Consider the following 23498-nt stretch of genomic DNA (forward strand, 5'->3'; position numbering starts at 1 on the left):
GCTGGGGGACAGAGAAGCATCTCGGGAGCAGCCCCCCCGCACCTGGTGCAGGAATCCCTGTTAGAGACCCCAGCTGCTGCTCGCACACACTCCCAGGACAGGGAGCTCATCACCCCCCAGCAGGTGGCCCAGCCCTGCTCTGCTGGGTGGGCAAAAGCTGGCCTCTCACAGAGCTGAGATTCGTTGCCTTTGACTCCCCCATACTGGGGTCCCAGGTCTGTCCTCTGAACCTACAGTCCCTCCCACTCCCCCTACACCAGGACAGCCCTGTGGAGCCTGTGGGACAGCGACCATGGACCCCAGAAGCTGCCCTTCTCTAGGCTGAGCCATTCCAGCTCCTTCAGTATGGAGTCTCTAGCCCCCCCTCATGTTGGCCCCCTCCTATAGACATGCTCTGCCTGTTTCTGTCCACCTCCTGAGGCATAGCCCAGAGTTAGCCCAGCTCTGAAAATCACAAAGCAAGACCATCCCCTTCCTTATTGTGGGCACTAGACCTCAGTTAATATGGCCTCAGACTGTTGTCTTTTTAGCAGCCTCTGAGTCCGAATCAACTCGACAGCAACAGGTTTGGTTTATTTATTTATTTTGTTTTTAGTTCATATTGAACTTGTGATTGCCTAAACCTTTCAGTCTTTCTCAGTCTTTCCCATCTTGTATTTTTGCAATCGATTTTTTTTTTTTAATAACAGAAAATGCAGGTGTTTACCCACTGACTACTGGCTTCAGCCATGTGTTTAAGTCTGTGGAAGTGACTGAATCCTGACTGGGGCTCCACTTACATTATTCCCTGCAGGCAACTGAGCTGACAGGGGCCAGAGTTCAGTGACACCAAAAGACCCTTCGGCTCCCCAGAAGCCCTTCTTCCTGTCCAGCTACTGTGGTTGAAACGTCCTGACTATGCCCTCGACCCAGGCTCTTCCCCAAGCCGCATCCCTCTTCCCGGTCCCTGTCTCAGTGAACGGCCTCCCTGTGCCTGCCCCAGCATCGTTCACCACGAAGCCTTGCCAGTTCTGCTCTGTCATTATATTTGGCTCTTCCTCACCCCTCCACTGCCACCATGTTGGTCAAAGCTGCCCCCGACTCTGGCGTGGGTCTCCACAGTGCCATTCCGACCCTCTCTGACCTGGTTTCCACTCTATTCCAGATCATCTTCAGAAGGGTCAATCAGCTCTTATGACTCCCCAGCATAAATGCCTCTCAGCGGCACCCCCAGCCCATTGCCATTGAATCAATTCCGACTCATAGCGACCCTATAGGACAGAGTAGAACTGCCCCATAGGGTTTCCAAGGAGCGGCTGGTGGATTTGAACTGCCCTCCTTTTGATTAGCAGCTGAGCTCTTAAGCACTGGGCCACCAGGGCCCCACGGCCCCTCCTACTTATGGGCAATCAGGATGCCTCCCTGGCCCCTAGTGGTCCTCCCCCGCCCGACTCTGCGGCTTCATTTCCCACCAAGCTGTGCTCAGCCACACTTGCCTCTTTCCTCTTCCTCTGTGGGTCCCGGTCCCACACACCACCGGGTCTTTGCACGCACTGTCCCAGCTGTCTGACATGCCCTCCTCCCCATTCCCCGTAGTCTGACCTGCTGTAATTCGTCCTCCAGCTCCCGGCGCAGACCTTGCCTTCTCGAGGGCGACTTCTCGAGCCTGCACCCGGGGTAGTCCTTCCTGGCTAAAGTTATCTTTGCTCCCTTCTCCACGCCTTCACAGCACTCACCAATTTACAGTTAGGTTTGGGGGGTTCTTGATTCCACAGCTGCTTCTAGCTTGGTCCTGCAAATTCCGCGGAGGCAGGGGTAGCATAATCTTCCTGGGGCCCTGTAGCAGGGTGAAGAGGAATAGCTCAGCGGTGATTCAGTGGTAGAATTCTCACCTTCCATGTGGGAGACCCAAGTTTGATTTCCAGCCAATGCACCTCATGCGCAGCCACTACCTCTCTGTCAGTGGAGGCTTTTGGGTTGCTATGATGCTGGGCAGGTTTAAGTGGAGCTTCCAGAATAAGATGATCTAGAAAGAAAGGCCTGGTGATCTATTTCCAAAAATCAGCCAATGAAAACCCTGTGGATCACAGCAGTCCAATCTGCAGTTGATCGTGGGGATGGTGCAGGACTGGGCAGCTGTTCCGTTGGGCATGGGGTGGCCATGAGTTGGGGCTGATCGCAGCTAACAACAACAACAGGTGCTCAGTAAAAAAATGGGTGAGTGGGTGAGTGCACATGTGAACAGACAACGTAGGTCCTCCTTTCCTCGAGCTAACACCTGTTGGCACCTTCTCTGCCAGACTCTTTGCCAAAGGCTGGGGAGGTGGAGGTGAATGCCGTGGCCCCTGCCCTTGAGCGGTGTCACCGGGACATTCTCCGGAAGCAGACACTGAGGTGGAGTTTCAGGTCCACACTGTCGATCAGGGCTCAGTGAAGCCTCCAGGACAGGGCAGAGGAAGAGGCCACGCTGGAATGCCAACCCGCAAAGCCTCAGCCAGCCTGGTAGGGAGCTCTGGATCAAAGACTGCCCATCAGAGGGCCCTGCCTCTGGCTAAGATGGCTAAACCTTCCTTCCCCTGTCTCCCGCAGTCTGCTGTGGGAAGCTGCAGCTCTCTGCAGCTGAGGCCGACCCTGAAGGACCTAGCAGTTGGCAGCTTTCTGCTGACCACACTCCCGTTCCAGTGGTGTACTGTGGCCAGCTCATACTGGCTTACAAGAGCCGAGTATTAAATATTCAGGACGTTTTCGAACTGATTATTGAACTGTTGGTAGCTTAAAATTGGCCATGGTAGGAACTTTTATCCCACAAAAATTGGTGAACATTACAAAACAGTGCTTTCTTTTTTTTTTTTTTTGGTGAGGTGGCTTACAAGCAGCCCATTATCTATAGCTGTGAAACAAGTCCTTCCTTGGGGGGACCTGGGTGGTGAATCTCCATGTGCACCACAAAGAGCTGCTGGCCTGATGGAGGTTGCTGACATGGAGATAAGGTGACAGGTACTCTAACAGCCCAGGATGGCTGTAGTCACTCTGAGGGAGTCACTGGCTGCCCTGGCAATCAGGGAAGGCTTTGTGGAGGTGACCTTTTTTCTGGCATGGTATAATATTCAAAAGGCACAAAAGGCAATCTCATGAAAGGTAAGAATCCTGTCCTCCTCTCCCCTAGCACTGGGGTGCCCTCCTCTGAGGCAGCCACTCTCACCAATTCCTCATGTATTCTTCCAGAGATATTCTGTGCTCTTATGAACATACAGCTGGCCCTCTGTATCCGCAGGCTCTGCATCTGCGGATGTGATCCATGGATGGAAAATATTCGGGGGGAAAAAAAAAAGTTCCAAAAAGCAAAACTTGAGTTTGCCGTGCCTGCCGAGCACTACGCTGAAGCCACATGAATGAAGTGATGTGTAGGCATCCCCTGCTGTAGCCTCCCGCCGTTTCACAGATCCTCAGTCTCTCTCCAGCGCTCGTTGTTGGAGCCTTGTTGCCTCGAGTCTTGTCATTATTCCCTAAACAATACAGTACTGTATGACAACTATTTACATAGCATTTACATTGTATTAAGTATTATAAGTAATCCAGAGATGTTTTAAATACATAAATACATATGGGAAGATGTATGCAGGTTATATGCAAATACTACTCCATCTTATATAAGGGTCTTGAGCATCCTCGGATTTTGGTGTCTGCAGGGAGTGGGGGTCCTGAAACGAAGCCCCTGCAGATACTGAGAGACAACTGTACATGTTAGATTTTTACTGTCTTGTACCAGTGAGAGCACTGTCTTTGCTTTTCTGCACCTTACTTTCTTCTATTAACCATGTATTTTGAAGATGTGCCCTCATTATGAAGTACAGAGCTGCTTCCTTTTTTTGAACAGCTGTAGGATATTCCCCTTAGAACTGATCCATAATTTATATAATCAGTCCTCAGTGATGAATATTTAGGTTCTTTTAGCCTTTTGATCTTTCGGGTAGTGCCTCTGTGAACTCCCTTTGAGGTCAGTATTCAGTACCGGAATTGTCAAATCTAGCTTCTGTGATGGTGAGAAAGGTTGACCTCCCAGATAAGGAAACAGCAGGTACAGAGCCAAGAGGAGTGGGAAGGGATGAACGTGCTCAGGAGGGCAAGGGATAGGCTGGGAAGAGCACAGGCCTTGGAGTCCAAGAGGACTGGTCTTTGTCCTGGGCACCACCATGCAGCCTGGCACAGAAAACGTGCTGACAGGTGTTTGCTAGGGGAAAGGAGGCCCTAATGTCTATCTGTTCACATGGATATCCACAGGGGTCTTGGCCAGATACAGCTGGCACACTCAAACCAGGAAATGAAGGAGAATTTACAAAGGAGGCTGCCATCCATCAAATGATGAATGGACGAATAAAATGTGGTCTATAGTCAATGGAATATTACTTGGCCGTAAGAGGAACAAAGCGCTGACTGTGCTATCACGTGGATGAAACTTGAAAACATTATGCTCAGTGCCAGACACAAAAGCCCACATATTGTATCATTCCACTTACATTACAATGTCTAGAATAGGCAAATCTATAGAGACAGAAAGTAGATGACTGGGGAAGGGGAGAATGGAGAGTGACTGCTAATGGGTACTGGGTTTCTTTATGGAGTGATGAAAATGTTCTAGAATTAGACTGTGGGGATGGTCACACAATTCTGTGAACATACCAGAAACCACTGAATTGTACACTTTACATGGGTGACGTGTATGGCAAGTGAATTAGATTGCAATAAAGCTGTTAAAAAAGAGTGGTTGCTCATGAAATGGAGGGCAAAGTTAAAGGAGACACAAGGGACGGTGCAGCACCTGGGGCTGGCAGCAGTGGGGAGCTGTTACTCCTTGGCCTTGAAGGGCAGGGAGGTTGCAGCTGCTAGAATCCAGAGAGGTCTGTCCAGAGAGGACCTCCTGGCAGGTGTGGCCTTTGACTGGGGAACACAGCCATCCTGTGGGAGGGAGCAGGCAGGGAGCAGGGGGGATAACTACACTCCCTCTGCCCTCTAGTCTCCCGCTACTGCCTTCCTCTGGCCAGACTTACCTGGAAGCCACAAGGGTGCATTCAAACTCTTCCATAGCCGCACGTCCTATGCGCAACCAACCACCAGTCCACAATGTTCAGGGTCCTGGAGCAAGCGTCGTCCTGCAGTTTAGACTCTGCAGGCATCAAGCGGGAGAGGGAAGCGGGGAGGTGGCCTGGTACAGATATACAGAAGAGATTCAGCACACTCTGTGGTCTTGGATAAGTCCCTTCCTTTCTCTGAACCTTAGTTTTCTCACCTGCTAAATGGAATGAAGATTCCCTTCTCTCAGAGTGTGTCATGAAAATTGAATGTTGCCAGCGCTCCACATACACTCTGTATAGATTAAATAGCAGTATGGATACAAGAGTCAGAAGCAGCCTCAAATGTCATCAAACCCTTGTGTTCAAAATGAGGAAACTGAGACCCAGAGAGGGAACCCCACCCATCAGCAGCCAGATCTCCACTCCAGAGACAGTGTCTGCACATAGCTTCTCCTCTGAGATCTTTTCCAAACAGAAATCTGATCCTGCCGCTGGCCCATCTGAACCACCAGTGGCTTCCCTGTCTGCTCCCATCACCTAAGGAGACATGACGACTAAGGTCATGTGGTGTCCTGGATGGGGTTCTGAGACAGAAAGAGGACATTGGGGGAAACCAAGACAATTGGAATGAACTGTGGACTTCGTTTAGTAACAATGTATCAGTATTAACTCACTAACTAGAACAAATTTGCCATACTAACATATGATGTTAACAGTAGGGAAACTGAATGCGGGATATATGGGGACTCTCTGTACTATCTTTGCAATTTTTCTGTAAATCTAAAACTGTTATAAGCAATAATGTTTATGTTTTAAAGGACAAAATGACAAAAAGTCCCTTCTCCTTGCCATGGTCTGTGGGCCCATAGGATCTGACTGCCCCCACCTCTCACCTCAGCACCTATAACCGCACGCTCGTCTGCCTGTCCCAGCCACGCTGGCCTTAGTCCTGTTCTGCAGATGCCTCAGACCCTTTACCCTGCTGTCCCCCAGCCCTGTACACTCAAATGGAAATTAAACTAGAGGATGAATCTGGGCCCTGATGCCCACATGCTGGCTTCCTCCTGGGGTTCAGCTCTCTGCTCGAATGTCACCTTTCCAGACAGGTCATCCCCAACTATTCACTCTCACACAGCCTACCCCACCTCCTCCCTCATTCCCCAGCCCTTGTTGTTGTTGTTGTTAGCTGCTGTCTTAGTCATGTGGTGCTGCTCCAACAGAAATACCACGAGTGCGTGGTTTTAACAAAGAGAAGTTTATTCTGCCATAGTCCCGTAGGCTACAAGTCCAAAGTTAGGGCATCAGCTCCAGGAGAAGGCTTTCTCTCTCTGTCAGCTCTGGAGAAAGGTCCCGTGATGCATCAGTCTTCCTTTGGTCTGGGAGCATCTCAGCGCAGGAACCTCAGGTCCAAAGGACGTGCTCTGCTCCCGGCACTGCTTTCTTGGTGGTATGAGGTTCTCATGTGTCTCTGCTCTCTTCTCTCTTTTATGTCTCAAAAGAGATTGGATTAAGACACTATCTAATCTTGTCAACCTCATCAGTATAACCTAATCACAGTGATAGAATTTACAACACGTAAGGAGATCACATATAATCTCATCATAGTGATAGAGTTTACAACACATAAGGAAATCACATCAGATAACACATCATACAATACTGGGAATCATGACCTAACCAAGTTGCTACACACATTTTTTGGGAGACACAATTCAATCCATGACAGATGCTGTTGAGTCAACCCCCGGCTCTTGGCGACCCAAGAACAACAGGATCAGATATCGTGATCCATAGGGTTTTCATTGGCTGATTTTTGGAAGTAGATTGCCAAGCCTTTCTTTCTAGTCCACCTAAGTCTGGAAGCCCGGCTGAAACCAGTTCAGCATCATAGCAACATGCAAGCATCCACTGACAGACAGGTGATACTTTAGCCCTTAATCCCGTTGTATTGTCTTCTTCTCTCTTGCTGGAATTATTTTAATCAGTTCTGGGTTGCCCTTTTGCCTTCTAGAATGTACACTCTGTAAGAGCAGCCACTTTGTCCACCTTTTCCTCTGCTGTATTCCCACATCCTTGCACAGTCAGCACAGTAGGTGCTCAATAAACACAGTTGTCGTTGTTAGGTGCCGTCGAGTCAGTTCCAACTTATAGCAACCCCATGTACAACAGAACAAAACACTGCCCGATCCTGCTCCATCCTCACAATGGTTGCTATGCTTGAGCCCATTGTAGCCACCGTGTCAGTCCATCTCGTTGAGGGTCTTCCACTTTTTCACTGACCCTCTACTTTACTAAGCATGATGTCCTTCTCTAGGGACTGGTCCCTCCTGCTAACATGTCCCAAGTATGTGAGAGGAAGTCTTGCCAACCTTGCTTCTAATGAGCATTCTGGATGTACTTCTTCCAAGACAGATTTTGTTCATTCTTCTGGTAGTCCATGGTATATTGGTATATTCTTTGCCAACACCATTATTCAAAGAAGTCAATTTTTCTTTGATCTTTCTTATTCGTTGTCCAGCTTTCACATGCATATGAAGCGATTGAAAACACCATGGCTTGGGTCAGGTGCCCCTTAGTCCTTAAAGTGACATCTTTGCTTTTTAACACATAGTAGGTGCTCAATAAACATTAGTCCAATGAGTCATCTCGGCTTCCTGTGAAGGCCAGCACTGCACTGTGACCACCCAGGGCAGCAGGTAGAGGTAGGCGATGGCAGGTGGAGGCCGGTGGGCCTGGAACACATGGGAGAGACAGGGGCCTAGGCGCTTAGCTGCTACCTGAGCTGCATCTGAAGGCAGTCCTGCCGGGAACACAGTCCCCTCCAGTCATGTCACCTGAGGTCCCTGTGGTTTTTCAGACTCCAGGCCACCTGACATGTTCTGAGAGCTTGCTGAGGCCAGATACCAGATCACCGATTTATGTTTATGTTTAATTTTCTTTTGAATTATGGAATCTGGGCATCACAGGGTAGTTAAACGGCAGACCCTGAACATTCTTATGAGGCGCATCTTCAAGCTGGGACCCAGCTGGGTAGCCTTTGACATTAACATATTAACATCTCTCCATCTAGCTCCTTCCCCCATCACCCCATCTTTCCCTCACTGGTCCTCCCCTTGGCCCTTCTGACTTCTCCTCCATCCAGCAGGGCCAATGATACCTGGCCCGGTGAGGTCTCCAGGACCCTGAATATTTCCACTGGTCACCGGTCGGGCCTGGAGCTTCTCCGGGCACAATAGCTTGGATGCACCCTGTTGGTGAAATTTACCTTTGGGCATTTCTCCAGCACTTGCTATGCATGCAGGGAGGTGCGGAGAGTTGGGTCATCTTAGCGCCTGCACACCCTTAGACCGCCTGACTGAACCACAGAATCCAGACTCTTCTAGTGGTGGGTCAGGCGGAATCGCCTCAGGCAGCTCAGAGGCCAGTAGCCAGCCTGGCCTTGGGGGCAAAGAGTCCCACTTTGACCTTCATGCATTTCCTCTGCAGTTGTCCCTTTACCCAAGTCCCTGTCTTGGCAAGAGGGTTGGGTGCCTGCTTGGGTGCCCGTCTGGGTGACCAGCCTGGCCAGGGCAGCTGTGATTATGCCCAGCTTAATGAGGACTTAATGCCATCACTGAGGCTCTCAAAATGCAGAGTTTGCAGGATCAGCGGGGTGGACGTTATCTGATTGGGGGCTCACACAAGTACTGCCATCCAGTGGCCTTCTGCCATCCAAGGCCACAGAGGAAGAGTAAGGCCGCGTGCAGCGGTGGCAGTGGGGCTGCATCTCGACCCGAGAGCCAAGAGCCTGGCCTTAGCGTGGGAGGCTCTTTGCCCACCACCCACTGTCCACCGGCAGCGATAGCATTCAGCATCCTTGACGGACAGAAACACCAGCACTCATGTAGCTTTCTCATGGAAACTCCCAGGGGCTTCCCCTTGCCTTTAACAAAACAAGCAAACAAACAAAAACCCAGCTTTACCGAGATACAATTCACACACCGTACAATTCACCCATTTAAAGTGTACAATTCAGTGATTTTTAGTATATTCACAGAGTGTGCAACCATCCCCACAGTCAATTTTCGCATATTTTTATCATCCCCCCCAAATCCATACCCTTTAGCAGCCATTTCCCATTTTCCCCCAGCCACCTCCCCAGCCCACTAATCTACTTCCTGTCTGTATGATTTGCCTATTCTGGAAAGCTCACATAAATGGAATCATGCAATATTTATCCTTTCATGTCTGACTCATTTCACTCAGCGTGTTTTCAAGGTTTATCCATGTTGTAGCACGTATCAGGACTTTATTTTTCTTTATGGCTGAATAATATCCCATTGCATGGATATACAGCATTTTGTGTATCAGTTCATTAGATGATGAATATTTGGATTGTTTTCACTTTTTGGTTATTGTGAATAATGCTGCTATGAACATTTGATGTACAAGTTTTTATGCAGAAATATGTTTTCATTTCTCTTGAGTAGATAGGTAGGGTCATATGGTTAAACTCTATGTTTAACCATTTAAGGAACTTCAGACTGTTTTCCATAGCAGCGGTAGTATTTTACATCCCCCGCCAGCAATGCATGAGAGTTCCAATTTCTCCACATCCTCCTCGACACTTACTGTAGCCATGCTAGTGGGTGTGAAATGGTGTCTCGCTGTGGTAGTTTTTCTTTGCATTTCCCTGAACGATAACGATGTTGAACATATTTTGTGTGCTTATTGGCCATTTGTACCCATTGCATTCTTATAAATTGTGAGATATAGCTTATGTGCAAAAAAGTACACAGAACATATGTGCTCATATAAAGAATAACCATCACCCGTATCAAGGAACAAAACATTGCCAGCTCCCCAGAAGCCCCCTGCTCACCTTCTCCAACCCCAGCTCTTCACCCACCACTCTAGGGATAACCACTGCCTTGATATTTGTGATCCTCATTTCTTTACTTTTTGTTATACTTTGCCCCTCTGTCCCTAAACAATGTAGTCCAGTTTTGTCTGCCTTTGAACTTGATACAAATGAAATCATTCTGTGGAAATCTTTGATGACTTCTCCCCCTCCACACTGTGTGAGGTTGAGCCTTGTTAGTGTGGTTTGCTGTAGCTATGCACCATCACTGCCCTGTAGTGGAACACTGAGAATGTTCCACAGTTTACTTATCCCTTAGACCGTGGATGGGTGGCTGCCTTGCTCCTAGTTTGGACCTGTTATGAATGCTACTACTATGAAAATTCTTGAACCTGTCTCCTGTGCATGTACACACACAATCTCTAGACTATGCACATTGGAGGTGAAATTTCTGAGGCATAGGAGTGTGCATCTTCAACTTTATTAGATATTGAAAATCAGGTTCTGTACAATTTTTGTACTCCCACTAGCCAAGTATGGGAGTTTCAGTTGCTCCACGCCCTCATCAACACTTGATATTGTCAGAATCAGCTTTGAACATCCCGCAGGTATCTCTGTGTTGAAGTCTCCCACTGCAGTACAGTCTCCATCGGCCAGGCTCTAGTGCCTCAGAAATCCGGCCTTGCCCTGCCCTCATCACACCTCTGAGCCCTTGCTTTTTCCTCTCACTTCTTAGACCAGGACAGAAAGACGGGCTGGACATTTGGGGAGACATTTCTCCACTGACAACCAAGAGGGACATCTGTGTATTTTGGGGCACATCATTTGAAAGAGCAGCTCATTAGGACCATCTAAACATGTGTGGAGGCCATGCTGTAGTTGCAGTCGGAGATTTCAACACAGAGATACCTGCCGCATGTTCAAAGCTGATTCTGACAATATCAAGTGTTGATGAGGGTGTGGAGCAACCTAAACTCCCATACTTGGCTAGTGGGAGTACAAAAATAGTAGGTGCTCTTTCACATCAGGTGTCTTTGAACCAGAACTCCCTGCCCTGGAACACTTTGGATGTTTGCAGTGTTGCTGGCTCATTTGATTACAGAGACTGTGGTTGAAACGTGGTGGCCCTTCTTTCCTGGAGGTTGTGTCGACCCAAGTACTGGCCACTTCCTCATGGAAGCAAAGCTCCTAAGGCTGTGAGGATGCTGAACACAGACCCATCTTTGGAAACAGGGACCTTATTTTGTCACCCCTGTGTCCCCAGACCCAGCATAGGCCCACTAGAGGCAAATCTAATGACTGTTTTTTCAATTGTCTGATTCTGGTCCAACACCCTGACTTTGTCAGAAAAGACAGACTTGTCTTCACTTCGTGTTTAAAGCAACTGAGGCCCGGAGAGGGGGTGTGACAACCCCAGGCCACAAAACAAGTTGGAGGCTATACCTACTCTGGGATCTGCTCTCTGGCCCCTTAGCATGACCCTGTCTCCTCTGCACTAAGCACCAGCTCACACCCCTAGCTCTAAGACCTCGTTTCAGAGTATTTTATAGACCAGCTTGGAGAGTCGGCCGAGCCTCAGTTTTCTTTCCTGTAAAATGGAATCATAACCTACTAACCTCACAGAGTTAAGTAAGATGTCATCTGTAACAGAGTGGGCCCAGTGTGGTATAGGTGATTCATAAATGTTCAGTCATTTATTTACTCATTCATAATTTATTCTTTCACCATATAACAGGTCAAAGGCAATTGGACAGTTTGGATGAAGGATGCTGAAAATGTTGACACACCTTGACCCAGGAACTGTGGTCAATAGTATATCCCCACCCCATTGCCGTGTAGAACAGTAGGAGCTCAATCAATGTTTGTTAGGATGGGATCAGGCTGAAGTGGTGAGGAAGGAAGAGACATTTTAATCTCGAAGATATTTCCTGACATATTATTTATTGAGAGAGGGGCCTAAATGTCTTAAACTATGGCAGAGTTTGGTAAAATGTTGTCTTCTTTCATTGCTGGGATATTCTAGGGCAGGGGTCACCAGACTACAGCCCATGGGCCAAATTTGGCCTACCACCTGTATATGGAAATAAAGTTTTTGTGAAACACAGCCACGTGTTGTATTGTGGTTGCTTTCACACTACAACGGCAGGGTTCAGTAGTTATGACAGAGTCCATATGGCCTGCTGACTATCTGGCTCCTTCCAGAGAAAGTTTGCTAACCCTTGTTCTAGAGCATTAAAAGAGCTAAGCGTACAGAGTGTTCTCATGTGGACCTCGCCCTCAGCCTGGGAATGGCAGTCTACCCCCATTCATACAATCAGAGACCCCTGGGCTCATCCAGGTTTCCTCTTGTTAAGGCTCCCCTTGCAGGCCTCTCTGTATCCCCTACTCTCTTGCCTGGACAATTTTCCCAGCCTTCCCCTGGTCTTCTAACTCCCACTCTCACCCTTTCCCATCCATTCTCCCAGGTGTTCTCAAAATACTTCTCAAATTGTGACTACATTTCTTAATAAACAATGCATTCCCAGCTCATATGGCCTCCGAGGCCCCTGCAGTCTGCCATTTCTCCCCTCCATGCCTCATATGTGCTCCATCCTCTCTGACTTGCTCTGTCTGGTGAACTTCTATTCATCCTTTAAAGCCCAGCCCACATGAATCCTCCCCTGGGAAGTCTCCCACGAAACTCGGTCCTTTTTCCGGTAGGATTAATCCTGTTGTAACCCATCTCTTCACCTCAGTCAGGCTGCTGTCCCACAGGGCATGATGGCTTCTCCGGTTCAGGATTTGGTACCACAAAGGCCACCAGAAAAGGTTGTTAAAGTAAATGATGCACTCTCCAGGGCCCACTTCTCCACCCAGTTTAGCGGGCACAGGGTCTGGGGCCCACAATACTTCCAGGGGGTCTACAAAAAGTTCTAATTTTTATTTCTCTTAAAATCAGAAGAAAAATGAATATAATAATAATGAATAAAATCTGGATTATATTCATCTTTATACCAAAGCGGTCGTAAAATATAATTGTTGACATTTGTTTTAGTGGAGGAAAAGGCTTACGAAGAGCGAAATGCCCCAGGCCAACAGAAGTCATGATGCGGTACTGGCAGTATCAACTCGAACGAATATTGTGCAGCCATGAAAACAGCAAAGAGAAAGATGAAGCAGCAAGGACTTAGAGCGCTTTGATAGCGAATGTTGTTGTTGTTATTTGCTGTCTAGTTGACTCCAACTCATGGCGACCACATGTATAACAGAACGTTGCCCGCTCCTGTTTCGTCTTCACGATTGTGGGTGTGCTCAAGTCCACTGTTGAGGCCACTGTGTATTTTGAGTGTCTTCCAACCTAGGGAGCTCATCTTCCACCACATATCAGGCAATATTCTGCTGTAATCCATAGGATTTTCATTGGCTAATTTTCAGAAGTAGCTCACTAGGTCTTTCTTCCTAATCTGTCTTAGTCTGGAGACTCCACTGAAACCTGTCCACGATGGGTAACCCTGCTGGTATTTGAAATACTGGTGGCATAGCTTCCAGCATCGAAACAACACACAAGCTACCACAGTACGACAGACAGACAGATGGGTGGTGATCGATAAAGAACAACTGTGGTTTACTGAGTGTTAGATCTCGTTTTAATTCTGTGAGCTTGGTACTGTTATCAAGCTCATTTCACGGGCAGGGAATCCGAAGCCTAGAAAAGTTAAGAAGTTGTCACAGGTCACTGATCTGTAAGTGGCAGCAGAGCAGGCTACATAATCTGCAAAGCCCAGTGCAAAAGGAAAATGAGCAGCCACGTCTGGGGCTAGGGAAGTCAATCTCTCCTTCCCGTGGGCCCGCTGCCCTAACCCATAGCAACCTCCGAGACTTGCAGCCTTCATGGTGAACACCCAGAGCCGGAATGGGCCAGCAGGACCATGATAATTATGTTACCATGGTGAAAGTAATTAACATCACTGAGCTGTACATGCAGACATTGTTGAAATGGCAGATGTTTTCATATATGTGTGTGTGTATTTACCACAATCAAAAAAGAAATCAAAAGGACTTAAATGCTAATAAGTAAATAACTATCACTACCGTTTACTGGGCACCTACTACTGTAGGCCAGGAGCTCTGCCAGGTGCCCATGCACACATTCGCTCTAATTGTCTCTCCAAAGCAGGTGGGATCAGCCCTGTCTTCTAGGGAAGGAAAGACAAGGTGAGATTCCGGAAGCAAAATGCCCTCTCAGGGTGCTCACGGAGTTGCCCCCATTCCTTGGGTGTTTACTGAGCGCTTGCTCGGTGCTAGGCACATCTTCGGCCCTGGGGTCACAGGGGAACCCAAAATGGGTGTGTTCCATATTCAAGGGGTCCTGCTCTCATGGAGCGGGGTGGCAAGCAATAGATGCTGTCATACAATAGCTAACTGTTACATGGCACTCGCCGCCTGCCAGGCACTGTTCTGATCACTTTTTGTAGCTTACTCGTCTCCCCAAAGCCCCATGAGTTCAGTACTATTATTTTAGCCTAACATTTTGGAGAGATAGCTTACAGACAAGTGCAGAAAGCTTAAAGACTAATGTTTCCATGTGTATACACCCGTATAACCATCAGCCGGATCAAAATATGCAACATTTCCAGCTAGCTCCCCAGCAGGCTCCCTTGGAGCCACCCCTCTAAGGGTAACCACTCTTCTGACTTCTGTATCTTAGTTTGGCCTGTTCTTGAACTTTGTATAAATGGAATCGTACAGAATGTTCTCTTTTATGTTTGATGTCTTATACTTCACATTATGTCTTAGAGATTCATTCTTTCTGTGTGTATTAGTAGTTCATTCTTTTTTATTGCTGTGTTGTGTTTTATTATATGCTTATAATTGTTAGCTGTCATTGAGTCGGTTCCAGCTCGTGGCAACCTCGTGTGTAAACTAGAACAGCTCTTAGCTGTAATCTTAATGGAAGCAGATCACCAGGCCTATCTTCTGTGGTGCCGCTGGGTAGGTTCAAACCGCCAACTTTTAGGTGGTTAGTAGTCGAGCGCAAACCGCTTGCGCCACCTATGGACCTGTGCTTATAATTAGGTACCATTATTCTCCCTATTCTACATACGGGGAAAGTGTAGCGCGGAGGGGTGAAGTAGCTTGCCCAGGGCACACAGCAGGTACATGGTAGATCCAGGATTTAAACCCAAAGTCCAGCATCTATGCTTTAAACCACTGAATAATGCTGCCTCTCATACTATGAAGATGGAAGCACAAAGGGTGTTAGGATCTCAGAGAAGGGAGTCAGGGAAAGCTGCCAGGGAAGGTTCCATCAGAGCCAGGAGTCCCAGACTCAGATGCCCACAGGGGCCTGGTGGGAATCATAATTGATTAAAGCAGATGACCTCTGAGAAACCATTACTCGAGGTGGGTGAGGCAGTAGGGAGTGGTGGAGACTGTGGCAAATTGGAAGGTGCCAACTTGTGAAGGAGACAGCTCCTGGTGCAGTTCCAGGTATTGTGGCCATGTGGCAATGCCAGCAGGGATTGAGGTGAGCCAGAACACAGCGGGACAACCAGCTGGCTGTTGTGGCTGGCTTCTATTCCAATAGGTCAATGCCCAGCTGTCCCAGTTAGTACATACTTTGAATATCACCCCGGTGTTGACAGGTGTCCCTTCTGTTTACCAAGAAAATCTGGAAGTCTGTATTTTAAAGTAAATTCTTCTAGTTCTTAAATGTTGGTTCAAAATTGATTTTAAACCTGTGCAGGCCGAAGAGAATGTAGCTGTGATCTGGACTGGCCTGGCCCGATCTCATATAATAGTCTTACAAAATCTAAGGGACATGTAGGCATTGGGGAGGCAAAGAGGGGAAGCACGTTTCAGGTGGAAGGCATAGCATAAAGCCCAGAGGTGAGAGGGATCTGAATCCAGGGCTGAGTTTCCTGCACCAAAATGAAAAACTAGAGCAAATCCTGGCTCAGTGGGGCTGGGAGTAGGCTGGGCTGGGGGCTGGGCTTGGCCGTGGCGGGCAGTGACACATGCTGTGCTCTTCCCTGCCCACCTCTGCAGATCCTGGAGGAGAATATGAAGCTGGAGTGTAAGTGCCATGGCGTGTCGGGCTCGTGCACCACCAAGACATGCTGGACCACGCTGCCGCACTTCCGGGAGCTGGGCTACGTGCTCAAGGACAAGTACAACGAGGCCGTGCACGTGGAGCCGGTGCGCGCCAGCCGCAACAAGCGGCCCACCTTCTTGAAGATCAAGAAGCCTCTCTCCTACCGCAAGCCCATGGACACGGACCTGGTGTACATCGAGAAGTCGCCCAACTACTGCGAGGAGGACCCGGTAACGGGCAGCGTGGGCACGCAGGGCCGCGCCTGCAACAAGACAGCCCCTCAGGCCAGCGGCTGTGATCTCATGTGCTGCGGCCGCGGCTATAACACCCACCAGTATGCCCGCATGTGGCAGTGCAACTGCAAGTTCCACTGGTGCTGCTACGTCAAGTGCAACACGTGCACTGAGCGCACCGAGGTGTACACGTGCAAGTGAGCCGCGGACCGCGCCCGTGCTGCCAGCGGCCTCCGGCTGCAGGTTAGATTGCAGGGAGGACCGGACAGTCTCCAGGCTGGAGTCACCCCGGCAGGTCACTTCCAGGACCTTCACAGGACACCACAGGGAGCTCAGAGCTTGTCTTTTCTGCTGTGGAGGGTGCCTCCCCTGGGCTTCCCCTAGGCATCAATGGAAAACCTCTCCAGGGCCCTCGACTCTTCCATTCCACACCCAATGCTGCTCCACCCTGCCCCAGACGCTGCCCTTTGCAGCAGGAACTCTGGACCCTTGAGCCTCACCTTAGCAATATTTAACAATTTATTCTGATAAAAAATAATATTAATTTATTTAATTAAAAAGAATTCTTCCACCTCGTCGGGATCCGTTTTCTGCAATCAAAGTGGACTGCTTGCTTTCCTTGCGGGATACCTTTTGTCCATTTGTCACTAGGACAAGGAGCCAAGTGGAACTGTACCTAACTGCTCTTTATGTGAATATTTCTACTGGTCGATTTCGCAAGTATCCCTTGCAGCGCTAGATGTTTAAGTACAAAAGCAGACATCCTTTATACATATATATAGACACACACACATTTATTTTTTTTTTTGCTGTTTGCTGCTATGTATCCAGAAAGCTAAGCTGGTCCTGATTTGGAGAGCTTACCCAGAATACATTTCCCGTCCTTTCGCCCTCCCCAGTTCAAACTCACCATTAGAAAAGTCCAGTTTGGAATATATAGAGAGAGGAAAGATAATAATAAAACTCCCAACAGTTTTCATCTTTTGGAAGTGAGCCACTGGATCAGAGAGAATATTTTGTAAGAGACTATTTTTATATGAATATTTTATTTATATCGAATCCGCCTTTATCATTCCATGGCCGTGCTTCTTCATTCTGGTCCTTGCTTTAGGGTGAGAAGGGGTGAGGTTGGGTCTGGGGTCAGGCCCACAGGGACCCCCACCATGAGTCTCACACAGCTGAGCTCTGGAGTTCTGACTTGCCAAGTGTTAATCTGGGAAAGAAATCAAATCCTCTCCCTCAGCTTGTGAGGCTCGGGCCTTTAGAACAGGTCACTGACCTTGTGTGAGCGGCTGTGGTGGGCAGGCCCACGCCCTGGGCATTGTGTGACCATTGCTGGGACTCAGTCCTCGTCCCTGGGCAGAGGCTAGACCAGGGAGCTCTGCTCCTCACCTGTGCATCCCAGGAGGTGAGGCGCAGTCCTTGGACAGGACAGAAAAGTGGCTGGGGGAGGGGCCTGTTGAGACTCAGCCATCAGCCCCAGCAGGGCTTCCTGGATGTCACCGGGGCAGACCGGCAGGGAGAGGTGTGGAGGAGGGCTGGAGACCGCTTGTCTCTTTGCTTTGAGTTCAGTTTTGAGTCCAGCCGTGCCAGCACCTCTCAGCCTGGAAAGCTCTCCTCTGCGGGCTCCGGGTGTTCTAATACACGTGTGCTTGCATTTGTGTGTGTGTGTGTGTGTGTGTGTGTGTGTGTGTGTGAGAGAGAGAGAGAGAGAGACCTTAGGGATTCTTGGAGTACTCATGTGACTTTGTGCCTTCCAGCACCTCTGGTGGGCTTATGTGTGTGCGTATCTGTGTTTCCATGTGCTCCCGTGTGTCCGAGGGCGTCTATGTCTCTCTCTGTGTGCCTGATAGTTTAGGGGCGGCTATGTACGTGCCGGTGCATCTACTGGCCCCAGGGTATCTCTGCGGTGTCTGCTTGCAAGTGAGGGCTTGTAGTGTGAGGCAGACAGCAGGGACCCTTTGCAATTGTGTTGAGGCACCCAAGAGATGGCACCCCTGAACCCTGTCCTCACAGCCACTGGTGACATTCAGAACCTTGAGACCACAGCCCAGTGGCCTCCCCACAAGCTGGGAGCCCCTCAAATTCAAGACCGTATCGGACTCCCCGTTGTCAGCACTGGGCTGGGTCACAGCATGGACAAATAAAAGTGGCTGAATGGTTGGTTGGTTTCTTCCTTTGTTCCCTTGTTTTTTGTGTGTTTCCTTCACTGTCTGGATGGGTGGATATGGGAAGGAACAATAGATTGGATGGATGGATGGATGGAGGGATGGAGGGATGGATGGAGGGATGGATGGAGGGATGGAGGGATGGATGGAGGGATGGATGGAGGGAGGGATGGAAGGATGGATGGAAGGATGCTGAATGAGTAGGTGGATAGGTTGGTGGTGGATGGATAGGTGGGTAGGTGAGTGGACGGGTGGGTGGGTGGGTGAATGTATGGGGGGCAGATAGGTAGATGAAAAGAAAACATACAGAAGTTTCCTGAAGCCACCACATCATATTGTATCTTTGCCTTGGAAAACCCACATTGTCAGCTGTGAACAGGGGACACTTCCCAAGTGTCCAGCCCTTCTCCTCCTGGCCTTGTTGGCACTTAGGAATGGAGGAGGTTCTGAGCAAACTCCCCAGATGACCACTTAATGTTACATAAACATGGTATCAGAAAACTCACCACCATGTCCTCGCTTGCTGTTCAGGTGAGGAGTGGGCAGCCAAGCCTGTGAGAAGAGTGTCCAGGCTGCTGCCAGCCAATCACATGGCCCCTCAGCACACTGCTGGTTCTCAGCCCTGGGGCCTGCCCTCTCTCTGAGGTGCTCAGCCCAGTCATGGCTCTACACCCTGCTCCAGCGTAGCTGTACTCTGGGCTTCAGTTTCCCCAACTGTAAAATAGGGATAAGAATACCTATCTCATATGGCTGTTAGGAGAATCTTCCCGGAAATGGTTGTATGGCACTTTTGAGTTGCAAAGCAATGGATGAATGCTAAATATTATTAATTATTATTATCAATATGATGATTATTATCCCCAGCAAGATAGGATTCTCCAAATGCAGCTTATGGTAATAAATATTTGTCCCTGCATTTGGCCAAGGTATTTCTCCCTCTTTGGTTTATTCCTAAAGTGGCTTTTCAACAAAACTAACATTAGAAAGGCCAAAATCTTAATAGGCTGAAGGAAAGGATCAGAAAGCCCAGCACTAGGCTGTTGAAAACACAGGCAGGTAACACAACCATGAGAGGTAAGCTAGGTGGGTCCCTGGGGAATAACTGTCTGCTCAGCACAAGGCGTTGCCACATGGGAACATGGGCCTTGTTGGGGCCACATCCTCTGATTTTTTTCAAGAGAAGTTGAACACCTGGGTTTTCTAGTAAAATCTCACACTTTTTCAATGTGTCCACACATCCCATGAGGATGGAGCAGCCATGACTTCAGGCTGAACTTGGCCTTCGTGCTGCCGACCTGCATGCAGCCTCTGATTGGACCAGACCCTTTGCTTTAGAGATGGAGAAACTGAGGCCCAGAGAGAGGCAAGGCATTGCTCAAGGCCACACAGCAAGTCCGGCAGAGGGAAGGCCAAGCCCCAGGATTTCTGCCTCTGGAGAAGGCCTTTCACCAACACAGCGCACCACTCAGGCAGCACAGTAATTTGGAGGGGCTTGGGAGGGTTAAAGTCTATTTCTTGCTCAGGTGTGTATATGTGTGTGTGTGTGTGTGTGTGTATATACACACCGTCTGGACTTCAGGCTGTACAGGGTAGGATCTGGGCCCTCCTGAGACCCCTGATGGGTGAGCCAGTGCCCTGAACCACTCTCAGCTCACAAGGGTTACCCTAAATCCTCCCCACCTCTCCCCGCCAATCAAGGGAGCCCCCTCCCCTAGCCAGCATGAGGAGAGTCCTGCCTGGAATGATGGTTTCTCCTCCTGGGTGGACCGCCTGCGGCAACCTTCAAGGCAAGGCAGTGATATCTCCTGAGCCCCAAGAAGTCTCTTGCTCCCCCTTTCAGATGAGGACAAGTCTCAGGGAGGAGATGACCTCTTTAAGGTCCCACAACCAGGAATTGAGGGAACGAGGGCTGTAGGCTGGGCTGTTCCACACCTGCCCACGGCACTTGGTCCTAAGCCTTCTGCCTCCTCAAGGAGAGGCTTTAGCTAGACTGAAGGGATTCGGTGTGGACTACACAGGCTGCTCAAGGCTGTCACCCTCAACTCCCTCTGCCTTACTGCGCGTATCCAACTGGTCACTTAGCTCCAGTACTTCTGCCCCAGAGCATCCTGTGAACTCCTCAACCCCACCCCCACCCCACCATCATCACTGTCCTAAGTCTGACAACCACTTTCTCTCACCTGGAAGAAGTCCACAGCCCCCTCTCGTGTTTCCCTGCCTCCAGTCATACCCTTTCAAGCCAGCCTCCAAGCTCTAGCCAGACCAATCCACACCCTGCCTACAACAAGCCATGGCTCCGCATTGCTCTGCAGATAAAGTCCAAGGTTCTTAGCCCTTCACAACCTGGCACCTGCCATGACAGCAGCCTTGTCCCTGTCCTTCAGCACAGCAATAACAATGCTGCCATTTATGAAGTAATTACTATGTGCCAGACCAGGTTCTAGCAATTTCCACGGTCTTTCTCTCATCGTCATACCCTATTTGTCTCCTGCATAGAATTACTTGTGGTTCCCCACACATTCCTGTGCACCTTGTACCTTTGCTGTTCCCTGTGCCTGGCACTTTCATCTTTCTCCCCCCGCCCCCAACAAAGTCCTGGTCAGGCCTCACATCTCAGTTCTTGCAGCCCCCCTCAGAGGGGAAGGATGGTATCAGTAGCTACCCACATGCAGCTCCTTGCTCTCATTCTGGTCCTGAGCTGCTGAAACCAGACCACATACTCCCTTTGAGCTGGCCAGAGCAGCCTTCAAGTGGAGCCACATGTATCACTGACAGCACAGGACTGGCAGCCCTAGCCTGCGGCACCGCGGCCAGGGCTCACCTCCTGCCTGCGGAGCTGTGTCAGTCTGCTGTCACTGAGTAACAACCACACCATCACCATCAGTTACCGCTGAGTTGACTCTTGGCAACTCCACGTGTGTCAGAGTAGAACTTTGCTCCTTAGGGTTTTCAGTGGCTGATTTTTTGGAAGTAGATCGAACCATCTCAGAGCTCAGTGCCTTCAGACGATAGCATGTATTGTTGTTCTTGAGTCCATGGGTGAGTCAGGCAGCTCTTCTGGTCTCAGCTGGCTTCCCTCATGCATCTGTGGTCAGCTGGGGATCAGGTGGAGGCTCTGCTGATCTTGGCTGAGCTCCCTCACATGGTCGGGGTCAGCTAGGAGGCTGGTCTAGGATGGCTTTGGCTAAGATGACATAGGAGGCTGGTCTAGGATGGCTTTGGCTAGGATGATGAGGCCCTCTTCTGCATGATCTCCCATCCTTCAGCAAGCTGGTCCAGGTGCGTTCCCATTAGAGGGGTGGGACCCCAACAGAGAGAGCAGAAGCTGCAAGCAGCCTGAGGCCCAGGCTCAGAATGAGCACTGCATCACATCCACCCTATTCTACTGTCAAATCAAGTCACAGGCCATCCAGAGTCAAGGGGTGGGGAGAGATAGCACAGCTCTTGAGAGGAGAAGTGCACAGTCGCATTGCAAAGGGTGTGGAGAAAGAGAGGAGAAATATTGCAAAGCACTGACACAGGACTAGTGTGAAGCTCTTTGGTCTGCTGTCCCGAGCAGGAACGAGTGGTAGCTCTGACGCCGTGGCAGGGACGCTGCACACTGTGTGAATCCCTCAGAGCTTCAGCGGCCCCACCTCAGCCAGCAGCTCAGGCCCAGAGTCAATCTTGAGTCTTCTATTCCTCTACTCGCCTCCATCAGCAAGTCCGTTAGTCAGACCTCAGAATATCCCCAAGCCTGACCATTATCTGTGCAGCACACCCACTGCTGGCCGTGGGGCTGCATCTGGCTGTTTCTCGCCACACCTAGGCCCTCTCCTCCTGGGTACACTGCTAGACCTCAGGCTGTGTCTCCCCTGCCGCTGGGCGTGGCTGTGAACCTGAGCCCTGGACTCTGGAGTAGGTGATGTGTTCCTTGTCAAAATCTCCCACATGCTCCTCCCTTTAGCTGGCTCGGCACAGCCACCCAGGGGCCGTGGAGCAGTTGAAAGAAGGGCCCTGGGTCCCTACATGGCCACCTGGAGAAAAGCTGCCTGCTGATCGGAGCATCTGTGGGCCAGAAATCAATGTCTGTTGTGGGAAGCCACAGGGATTCTGAGTTCACCTGGCACAGCCCAGAGCTCCTGCCTGCCTGGTCTCTAGCCACAGTGACCTTTCCTCTTTTCTTCCAACCTGCCAAGTCCTGTCCTGCTACAGGGCCTTTGCACAAGCTGTTCCTACTGATCTTTGCACGGCTGGTCCTTTCTTGTCAATGGGACTCAACTCAAATGCCAACACTTCAGAATACGTTCCCAACCACCTGGCTCAAGCACCCCTCACCTGCTATTGTTTTTTTTCTTTGTGGCACTTACCACTATCTGAAATGATAAAAACCAAACCCAAACCCGTTGCCATCGAGTTGATTCTGACTCATAGCAACCCTACAGGACAGAGTAGAACTGCCCCATAGGGTTTCTAAGGAGCAGCAGGTGGATTCAAACTACCCACCTTTTGGTTAGCAGCCGAGCTCTTAACCACTGTGCCACCAGGGCTCCATCTGAAATGATACTCCTTGTTAACTACAGATTGTACAGTATAATGGTGCAGAGAATAGACCCTGGAGTCAGATGCCCTGGGTTCAAACGTGGGTTTGTTACTTACTTACTGGCTGTGGGGTTTAGGGCAAGTAACTTAACCTCTCTGTGTCTGCGTTTCCCCATTCATGAAGTCATGAAATTCATAATGGTAATAGGCTTATCGCAGTGTTTAAATGAGTTGATGCATGTAAATTGCAAAGCACAGTGCCTGGCACACTGTAAGGGCTGTGCAAGTATGAAATTTTCTTGTGAGCTGCCTTTGGTGCCACTGGGCCCCAGTGCCCAGCACACAGTGGTAAATATTTGTCGATTAAGAATGAATGAAGACTGCAAAAAAATGAAACAGGACCCATACCTCACGCCGTATACAAGAACTACTTCAAAATGGATCAAAGACCTGAATATAAAGCCTAGAACTATAAAGTTCATAGAAGAAAAAATAGGACCAACACTACAGGCCTTAATACACGGCATTGACAGGATACAAACCATAACCATCAACACACAAACCCCAAAAGATAAGCTAGATAACTGGGATCTTCTAAAAATCAAACACCTA

General features: G+C 49.3%; 1 protein-coding gene across 1 annotated transcript in view; it reads left to right on the plus strand.

The window, feature by feature from the left end:
- WNT7A (Wnt family member 7A) overlaps nt 1–16398 on the plus strand; it is a 73795-nt gene extending 57397 nt beyond the window's left edge. The window contains exon 4 of the mRNA XM_004368370.1: nt 15919–16398. Coding sequence (XP_004368427.1) covers nt 15919–16398 — 480 coding nt within the window. The remainder of the gene's footprint in view (nt 1–15918) is intronic.
- The last annotated feature ends 7100 nt before the right edge of the window (nt 16399–23498 follow it).

The sequence above is a fragment of the Trichechus manatus genome, unplaced genomic scaffold (genome assembly GCF_000243295.1).
Source record: "Trichechus manatus latirostris isolate Lorelei unplaced genomic scaffold, TriManLat1.0 scaffold00001, whole genome shotgun sequence".
In the NCBI taxonomy this organism is placed as follows: Eukaryota; Metazoa; Chordata; class Mammalia; order Sirenia; family Trichechidae; genus Trichechus; species Trichechus manatus.